Source organism: Limulus polyphemus, unplaced genomic scaffold (assembly GCF_000517525.1).
Source record: "Limulus polyphemus unplaced genomic scaffold, Limulus_polyphemus-2.1.2 Scaffold42, whole genome shotgun sequence".
NCBI classification, from domain to species: Eukaryota; Metazoa; Arthropoda; class Merostomata; order Xiphosura; family Limulidae; genus Limulus; species Limulus polyphemus.
The window spans coordinates 489010-500001 of NW_013665652.1; the positions used below are offsets into that span (position 1 = coordinate 489010).

At 33.4% G+C, this 10992-nt stretch overlaps 1 protein-coding gene across 1 annotated transcript in view; it reads right to left on the reverse strand.

Annotated features, from left to right (window-relative positions):
* Positions 1-8674, reverse strand: part of LOC106461994 (nephrin-like) — a 114205-nt gene extending 105531 nt beyond the window's left edge. Inside the window, exons 1-2 of the mRNA XM_022389216.1 lie at positions 8665-8674; positions 6584-6721 (exon numbers count right to left, since the gene is read on the reverse strand). Coding sequence (XP_022244924.1) covers positions 6584-6721; positions 8665-8674 — 148 coding nt within the window. The remainder of the gene's footprint in view (positions 1-6583; positions 6722-8664) is intronic.
* Positions 8675-10992: the final 2318 nt, after the last annotated feature.

A 10992-nucleotide genomic window follows, 5' to 3' on the forward strand; every position in this document is an offset into this window, starting at 1 on the left:
TTATTTAGTAGTGTGACTCCTATGAAACCTTCGTACAAAAGATGAGAAAACAATATGATATATTTATATTAACATAACACTACTAGACATCGATCGGAATTAGGTATTCTTCTCATATTTTTTCACGTACTATTTGTTGGATATTTTCGCCTAATAATATGTGCGTTTTTGAAAAAGAAACTATTCTTCGTCTTTAAACTTTTACAGTGTCATGAAACTAAAACTCTAATTTATCTCAAGTGTTGAACAATATGCCATTTAAATTTCGATGGTGCTCTTATATATATGTAAGGTTGAGTACATTTTATCAGATCGATGTTGCAGCCTCATCATGTCTTTACAGTCCTTGTCGTTATGACCGGAAAATGCTATATCTGACGACAGCGCAGCTTGACATTAGCCATTTAGCGTATTTCCATTGCAAAAGACGCCTGCGTAAATCTGTCGTGTGCAAGGCACACCACTCCTCCCTGCGTGTTTTCCATAATCCACATAGCTTTAAGAGAATGATGGTTTTCTAGCGCCCGTTTTAACAGTCTGATCGCACAAAAATCTTAAGGTGCTACGTGGGGCAAACTGACCAGTAATTCTTTGTGTGGAATAGCATGAATATCCGTTTCATCCTCCAGCTTCCAGAGGTATGCGATGATTGAACGTGAATGGATATGTGGTAGAAGAAACTTGTGCACACGTGACTTATGTCTCGCTTTTTTTTTCAGACGGAGATACTTCTTGATTATGTTGCTTATAGGTCATATGTTGAAATGAAATACGTGTCTAGAAAATGAGTTCCATTCCAACAAAAGAAGTATTACTTATTTAGTGTAGATTTATGCAGTCAACATCCTCACAGAGCGTGTGTTAAAAACTCTCTTGAAAAAATTCCGAAGTTTTTCTCACGGCACATCCAAAGTTGTTGAGTAATGTCGTCACATACCTGTTAAAGAATTTTGGCTTTAATTACAATAATATTTGCATAATCTGGGGTCCCTCGGTGGAACAACGGCAAGTTTAGGGATTTCCATCGCTAAAATCCGGAGTTAAATTCCCCGTTGGAGACAGCACATACCATACACAGAGAAACATAATCTTAGTATACATTGGCTGAAAATGAATTAAAATTTATCAGGGAAACTATTGGAACAATAAATGAAAGCATAACCCCACTTTCGTTTGATTTTTCGCGGAAAATGTTTGAAAAATAACCAAAGATCCTTAAGTTTAATCTTCGAATTACACAAACAATTGTTTATAGAATCATTAATTATTGCCCATTTGATTTGTATATTAAATAATAAAATTATTCTGAGTGATTATGCAAAAGATGATATAAAGCCATAACTCTAGTTTGCTAAAACTTAGGGGCAAAACACCACCGCATCATCCTGCCTTATCAATCATCGGCAGAACATACTGTTTATTATAGCAATGCATATTTTTCATTTTAACTACATGGAATATATATTTAAATATCTTTCCAAAAGTATAAAATGGCAAAGGAATATAATTTTCAATTAACTCTTTCAAATATATTTATAGATGCGTGTGTTTTCATAGAATACTTAATATTTTCTTCAGTGAAAACTGTGTAACACAACAACATTTTATACACAACTTCTCTTATATGAAAGACTTGGTGTTTAAACCACACTGAATTTCAATTCTAACGGAAAGAACAAATGGAATTACAATAAAAGGTATTTTTGTCATTACAGCTATGAGACTGATAGACTCGAGATTTGCTTACTCGTTACAACTGTGTTGCTTTTGTTTCCTACTACTAACTTTTTATAGGGAAGGAGTCCTCCGCTTTTGCCCTCCAGCCCCATAGCAAATAAACTGTGCGGCATGCCCCCAAGGGAAGTGCGAAGAGTCGTTAGTAAAAGCGCGCAATTACGACTATAGGAGCATTTAGATTACATCCGAAAGTACAAACTTAAAAAATAAAGAAGTTGTAAGAACTACCGTGCAAATATTACAACTATTAAGTAATATAGTAACAACACCTAAGATTGGAAGATATGCGCACAGTGTATACACAAAGAGCTTATACGAGGGGCGCAACAAAACGCATGCTTAGAAATGAAGACGTCATAGAAAAACCTGCACACCACTGCTCCAGCGTATGAAAATAGTCCACCAAGTATAAATGTTTAATCTATCACATAATCATCAACTTGATAGGAAAAATAAGATAAAATAAGCTATATTTTACATGACCATATTGTCGCATATTGTTGACATCATCAAAGAGCCTCACGTCTCCTGATACCACGAACACTCAGCTTAAGAGAGATAAAGTGAACATAAAGCATATATAAAATATCCAAGTACCAAAATACATTAAAAATAAATTCAACCTAGTTATAAGGTAATTATGCTTCAAATGATGTGATTTTTTTTAGATATGCACCAGTTCAGGTTTTCTTTATCAAACTAGTCACTGAGTGAAACTTGTCTCTAGCAAGGAAAACGTTTTCCTATCAACACAACTTAACCTTTTCTTCTCCCTTTAATCCCTTCATATGGGGTCGGGGTTTTCCTATCAACACAACTTAACCTTTTCTTCTCCCTTTAATCCCTTCATATGGGGTCGGGGTGTCTCGTGATACTTCGCCATTTAAATCTATCGCTCACCACATGGAGGTCTACTTGATTATTGTCCTCTTTAATACAATCCTCCCATCTCTTCCCCAGTCTCCTTCTCTTGCTTTTCACTTTTCTCTCTCTGTTGCCCATGTTACCAAATTGTTCTAACCCATCCTTTGCGCATGCCCATACCACATCAATCTTAATTCTTACACTTTCTCTTTGATGTTACAAATCGTCGCTTCCTAACTTAATATTCATGGAATATTTTAAAGCACAGTAATTGTTTTGTTAAGTACGTGTATTTTCATGTAATAACATTGCTTAGATAGCTTTAAGATTACCTTTTCCGTGACTTTAGTATTGTCTATTAAATCTTTGTTTTTCCTTTTTATGTTTTAACTTCCATAGAATTGGTAACTTAAACAGCTATTGTGCTATTGAGCTGCTGCTCATAAAAAGGGGACAATATGAAATTTTCATTTGACAAATCAACAATTGCTGTATTCATGTAGAACTAACACAGTCACATTCCGAGACGCTGAGGAAAACAAAGAAAGCTTTTGTCAATCACCTAAGATTCACAAGAAATCCAATTATAGAAGTAGTATGCATTTTTATATGCATTTAGTCTCAATTAAAGAGTGCACTCAACTCTTTAGACATGCCGGATTGGATAAATTCACGCAATGTGCTAACCATTGTTGAACATACGTGGTTTTGATCAATATGTTGCTGATTCATTCTAAATGAATTTTATGACATTCCTTGAAGCAGGGTTTAACCCAATATGTTGTAGGCGTTTTGTACACAGAAAGCGCATAGAAAGTGTATGAAAACGCTTACACAGTAATGAATATTACAAGAGCAACAAGAGGATAGACAATTTACCTCTTCTAGCACCGATTCCATATCTTAATCGAAGTTTCTTTCTATGTCTAGAAAAGTCATGGAATTGGTGCTAGAAGAATCAAATTGTTTATCTTGTAATATTGATCAATGAATAAAACGTTTTCTTGCACTTTCTATGCGCTTTTTAAAACGCCTACAAGATGTTGGGTGAAACCCTGCGTCACTAGAGATGTCATCAAATGTATTTGACAAATGCTGTTGGAATGATTCAACAAAGTATCGATTAGAACCATGTATATTCAACCATGTTGTAGCACATTGCTGGTATTTATCCAATCTGACACGTGCAAAGGGTTGAGTGAGTTCCTACTTGATTGAATAGAGATGCATATAACAATGCATAAAAGTTCTATAATTGGATTTTTTATGAATTGTAGATAATTAACAAAGGCTTTATTGGTCTTTCCAGCAGCCTTGACTGTGACTATGTTAGTTCTACATGAATATAGCTGTTGTTGACTGGTCAGATGAAAAATTCATAGCTTTAATACTGTTCCCTTTTGAGCTGCAGGTAACTGGCTCAATAGTTGGTCAAGTTGTCAATATTATGGAAATAAAAACATAAATATACAATACTAAAGCTAATCTTAGAGCTAATTAAGTAATGAAATATCATAAAAATATACATAGTTGACAACAAAATTACTGGGTTTGAAATATTTTATGGACACTAAGTTTTGATTGGAAAAAGAAAAATTGAAACCCCAAAGATGGAATTAGTATTATTATTGTTAACATTATAATATGTGCTGTGTATTAATAATAAATATTATATTATTTGAAGCATACTTACCTTATAAATAGGTTGACTGAATTTTAAACAAACTGAAATACCCGTCAACTGACGGGGAATGTTTAAACTTAATTTTAAAGAATGTAAGTTTAACAGCAATCATATATTTCAAAGTAATAACTTGAACATAAACTTTATTTTAAAATTTCAAAATTATAACAAAGCTTCTTCATAAACATTTGCAGTTTGCTTCCCATTACCAACAAATAAATACTTTGAGTTGATCTCACCCTTGAACACGCTACATCTCAATGAACATGAAAAAAACAATTGTTTGAGAAACAATCTAGCAACTCTTTTACTTTGACCTTGAATCCCTTTAGAATATTCAACGTTGTCTAAAGTGCCAACCTTCCAAGATTGTTTCAGATTGACCCAACAGCTGGGAGTAGTTAACCAACAGGCTTTAAAAAATAGAAATAGGGTTAAGTTCAGTTTTAACCATCTTAGGACATTCGAAGGAGTTAGGGTACAAACAAACACACATTTCGTCTTTATATATATAGATAGATGTATTTTGGTACTTGGATATTTCATATTTGCTTTGTGTCAATTTTATTTATTTTAAGCAAATTATTGGTGGTATCAGGATACGTAGGACTATTGAATGACGTCAACAGTATACAACAGGTTTCTAAAGTATGCAATGGTTATGTAAAATGTAGCTTATTTTAATTTTTACCTTCCTGATTGATGATTATGTGATAGATTATACTTATACTGGGTGGACTGTTTTCATGGGCTGTTGGGTGGAAGAGGACTCCCCCTCTCTATAAAGAATCAGTAGTAAGAATCAAAAGTAACACAACTGTAGCAAGAAAATCTCAAAATCTACCAGTGGCATAGTGGTAATGACAAAAAACATCTTCCATTGTAGTCCAATTTGTTATTTTTGTTAGAATTTATATTCATCATGGTTTAGACATAAAATCTTCCATATAAGATAAACTGTTGTTTTATAGTGTTTCTACTCAGGAAAATATACTATGAAAAACATATTTTGAAAAATTAATTGACAATGTCTTTCATTTGACATTTTATGCATGTATAATTTGTTTGTTTGTTTGTTTGAAGTTAAGCACAAAGCTACACATTGGGCTATCTGTGCTCTGCCCACCCGGAGTCTAGCGTTCCGCAGACATACCGCTGTACTACTGGGGGGGGGGGCTTGAATGTATAAAGATTCCCAAATAAATTTTAAGTAGATAAAATGAAAAATATTGATTGTTGTAATTAACAGTATGTTTAGCCAGGTTTTACCAAATAGAGATATGTCTGTATATTACACATTAGCTGTTTGCGTAGTCATTGAGGATAATTGTGGCTTATAATACCTATTAAACAGACAAGAATTCTGGACTATATAAACAATTATATGTGTAATTCAAATATAAAATTAAAGCTGTTTGGTTATTTTTCATCACATTTTCCCTTAAAAACCATGCGTAAGTAAGTTATGCTTCCATTCGTCATTTTAAGCACAAAACTACACAGTGGGCTATCTATGCTCTGCCCACCACGTGAATTCGAAACCCGGTTTCTAGCGTTGTAAGTCTGCAGACATACCGCTGTGCCACTTAGGAGGCTAGTTGTTCTAATATATTTCAATTGTTGTAAGCTACCTAATGCCTAGAGTATGCAAATATTGTTGAATTTATAGCAAAAAAAAATATTTAGCGGGTATGTGATGATATTAGTCAACAGCCGGATAAATTAGGATGTATCGTGTCAAAAAACTACAGAGGTGATTTGCAGATAACTCTTAGCACAAAGTCTGCGAGTATATTGGCTACACAAATTTGTACAGAACAAGTAGTGCCCTCTTGTTGGAATGAAACAACACAGTAATGGGTTTTTCACAATATGGTCTAGTGTTGCCTAGGACACATGAACGGCTCTTCTCACAGAAATTTGTATTCCTGGATTCTTATCTCTTACAAGACAATACACTTTGCCTACTACCACTGGGGTACGGCTAGTTATAGGTCTCTTGTGCCCCAAGTTGATCCATATTCATTTCTTTTCCAATGTCATTGAGTACAAGGAATATCCCTGTCTTGGAAATTATAAATCCCGATCTTAACACATCTTTATGGTCAAAGTGCATGAAACGTCGGACAGTTTGTTACATAACCATCCCAAAAGCAATCAATTTTCGGTGGCGTCCAACTACCTTCTCTACGCCACTCAATGTGAAAATGTAGTTGTGATACCTTCCGTTTCACCGCAACGTTATATTCAGCCCCCTGAATATGTTAATGTAAGCAATAAAAAGACATTTACTCCTACCTAATAGGAAACCATCCTTACTCCACTGGACTGCACCTTGAAGATTGCCAACTTGGCAACGAAGTATTCCTGTCAGACCTTGAACTACTTCCGTGTCTTGAGGTTTTTCGATAAAGTGCTGCTGAACTCCCACTGATCCTAGAAGAAGTGACACAAACCAACATAAATCTGAGAATTCAAGGCATTGTGCAAAATGCTCCGAAACATTGTTATCAATTCAAAGTGAAAGCGTAACAGTAAACCAACATTTTCTCTTTGCTTTCGGAATATTGTTTCAGGAATTCTTAACGTTATTAGTGGCTCTGCTAATATGTAATACTCATGTTAGAAATACGGTTAAAATTGGTAACACTAATTCTCTACATATAGAATGAGTAACATTTTTAACGCAACATAAAAGATTAATTTAACCAGTGAAAAATGTAGTAATTCACTGAGCGTTTAAAGTTAATAAGGTTTACAGTTCAATTAATATTTTTGACACCTTAATTGCTCTATTTATGTTAGTTTTATTGTTGAAGCTTATATCTTTAGTCAAAATTACCATAAATATGTAGAAATCGAAAGTTACACAAATCAGTTCTTCAGTTCTCTTATGAATAGTTACATATAATGCGTTTCCAGTAAAGACTTTAAAATTCAGCTTATAAACTTAAATGAAGTAAAAATAGAAAGTTGTATTTATTTACATTCAACTTTGCAAACCCATCTAATGAACAAGAGCTTCTTTATGACAATGAAAACAAATGGAGACTTTAATCCTAGAAATACTTGGAACAGGAAATATTTAGGTTTGTGATAGGAGTCAGAAGATTTAAGAAACGTTTGTTAGGGAGACACCTTCACTGCCATTCTTCACTTCCCCGTATACATGTAAATTGCGTGATTTTTTCAGCCTATACTCTGAATATTAAATGCGGCAGCAACAACTTGTATTGTATTTTTTTTTGTGAGTAAAAATAGATCTTTTCTGAACGCATGTAGTGACGTAACAAATCCTATTTATTAAAGATTTTAACTGCACACACACACACATATATATATGCTTATGTTTTCAGAATAAAAATCTGAAGATTTAACATACATGATTTTTTTAGTGTAAAATATTTTGTATACAACGAGAGAAAGAATATTATTTTTAGTGTATAAATAAATGTAGAATATATAATACGATTTGCGATTTTGTGATCAATTGAAGATATTAAGAAACAGAAAAATAGAAATAAAATAGGTTGCACAAATTGACATATTTTTGATTTAAATAAGAATTAAGCCTAAAAACTTCGTTAATATATAAACTTTAATTAGACATACAAAATATATAATGATACAGCACTTTACGTTGTAAACTTTTAGCTCACATTCCTTTTAGGCTCTAGTTTACAGGATTTAAACCAGAAATACGTGAAAATTAGCGTTTTACGTCCCTACATTAATTCTGCCACAGATTGACTAGAAAGCTTTTAGTTCATTACTGCAGCTCATTAATTAGACAAGACAGCAGTAACCATCTGAAATACCGGTTGTAAACGAAACTCAGAATTATTATCATAGTGATAGACGTCTAAGATAACATTCACATGACTAGAAACTTTAAGTTCAGTTATTCAACCATATATTTCGATATTTTAGTGTATCGCGCAAGGCTACTCAAGTGTTGTCGACTTCGCCGCTGTACAGGGAGTTGCAAAAGAGCATGACTTGGCATTTTTTTTGAATGAGAAAAAATCGCTTATAAAATAAACACATTTTTAGGAAAGGGGAGAGTGGGAAGTTAAGTAGTGTAAAAATTAAAATATTAAGCTAATTATTTTTTTATTTATCATATAAATCTATAAGATAGATAGATCATCTTAAATCTATGATTTACTGAGAATACTTAGAAAGAATTAAATAAATAATAAACAAAGAAACATAGGTCGATTATGTTATATTAAAACAATGTTTGTGAAGCATCACCACGTGGTTAGAGTCTATGTCGCCACATCCGATCTTATTCTAACTGAAGACAATTCATCTTAACAATAAACCTGCAGCGTAGTTTCCATTGCAAAAGGCTCCGTATTAGGACATAGGTTTACCAATACCCATTTCAATGTCCTGATTGCACAACACCCATTGTTATCGGATTCAGCGACTCGACTGGTATGTCTTCTTATAGAATATAATGAATAGCTCTTTCATTTTCCAGATACTTGAAGTATAGAACAGTTGAACTAATATGTCGTGGAGTAACTATTAGTGTGGCGTTGCCAGATGAAGATTCTTCTAGACTATATTGTGTACTATTGTCTGCGAGAAGTTTTACCACTGACCTTAGTGTCCATAGATTCTCACCTGTTACAAGTTGGCACTGTGCTTACCATGGCTGGGGTAATATTAGTTGCAGGTCTCTTTCTGTTGATCCATATTTCTTTGTTTTCGAATTCTATTAAGTATAATTGATATTCCCGTATCTTTATGATCTGAGTGTATGAATATTTTGCATGTGAATGATTGTTGCATACCCTTCCCAAAGGCGATCAGTTTTCGGAGATATCACACTACCTACGAAACGCTAAGCAATGTAAAAATGTTCTGATAGCTGCAGTTCCAACACGACTTCGTATCGAATGTGGTTGTCATATGACTTCCTGATTTATTTGTTCAAACTCGTTATAATATAACGTATTCGGGCCTCTGTATAACAACACTACTATCAGTACCAAATAGTATGAACTTATTGTTAGATATATACTACAATTCTGATTAAAGCCTTCTATAAATTTATTTTTTGCTACAATAAATAAGCCATGTTAAAACTCAGCAGATAAACTTTATAAGCACTCTTTCAATATATCGTAATGAGTCTTCTCACATTAGGCTCTCTCACGTTTCAATGTGAATGGGCCTAAAAAAATGTAGTAACTTATGTAAGACTAAAAACTGTATATGTTAGCTTCATTACACCCACTTTACGATATTAAGAGAATGTTATCTCATTAGATATACTAAAATCAACCCATGTGACCATAGCACTTATGGTTGTCTTGTCTCAATATAAACTAAACTAACAGATTGTAAATCTAGACTTGTTTATAGAAATTTAGATTATTTTAATTAGATCAACTTGTGAAATATGATCATTTTTCTAGTGATTTGTACAGTTGAGTGCAGCACACGAAGACATTATATTATTGTTACTCTTCCCTTTTATGCTCTTCTGTGTAGTCAGTTCAAGTCACACAATGCTATACTGAAAAAATTCTCTTTTCATATCCGCAGTATGGCTGCTAGTATATTTCCGGTGGCTTCAGACTAATCTCATATTTGGATAGTTACGTTTTTGCTTTTCGGATATTCACAAAGCTATCAAGGACTACTTGCGCTAGTCGTCTATAATTTTGAACTGATATATTAGAAGGAAAGTAGCTGGCTACTCAACAGTTTTCATCACCAGATCTTGAGCTGCTCTTGTCTTACCGCATAATTGGATTTGACTATCACCTTTATAACGCACTCACCCACCCAAAGTGCGGAACGTGATCATTTCTTTGGTAACGAGACGCTAACTATTCGGGTAATGGTCGCAAAACATGCTCATCTTTTAAACAGTGAGAGCGTTGTAACTTTACAACTAGTTTCACTATTCGTTGATAAATATTAGATCTAATCTATCATATCAAAATTAGCGACGGTCAACAAAGATAGCCCTCGAGTAGCTTTGCTTGAAATACAAACAAACAAACAAGCTATTCAACTCTGCCTTTCAAACTTGCTAAAGGAATTCTACAATTCAATTAAATGTAGAAATGGATGTTAGTAGGTTAGACCTTAGCAACCATCTCAAATGCTACTTCTAGATTACACTCAGGATCACTGTCATGCATAAATGACATTTAGCTGAAGTATGTAATGTACTATCTAAGAAATATCATGACTAAATGTTTAAAGTTTAACGTGATGTTTCCTCAGATTTCTCAGGAAACATAATATCCACAACGATGAATAAGATAATTTATGCTTAAGTAACTTGCACCCCCTATAGCGTGCGCAGGCATTAACACCATTAATAAACTCGACTTATATCTTGATTTTGATTTTAACAGCATTTTTGGTATTGATTGTTTGTAAGAATTAAAACTGCATGTACATTTTCACGGTTTAGTATTAAATCAGTATAACACAACGTAAACGATATTGACTTTTGAATAAGAGCAAATACATTTGTAGTATTTCCAGTGTTTATTTGCTTCGTATTTCTCATTTTATTCACATTAGGAATATAAACTATTGTGATTAATTAACTATAAGTCTTGTGTAAGATAGTTGTGTTATTTCAAATTAGAAAATACGCAGAAAATATACACCTGGAAAAAAGTTAAGCACCCCCATGTTTTTTTCAAGTGATTCAGATTCGACGTTCTTGT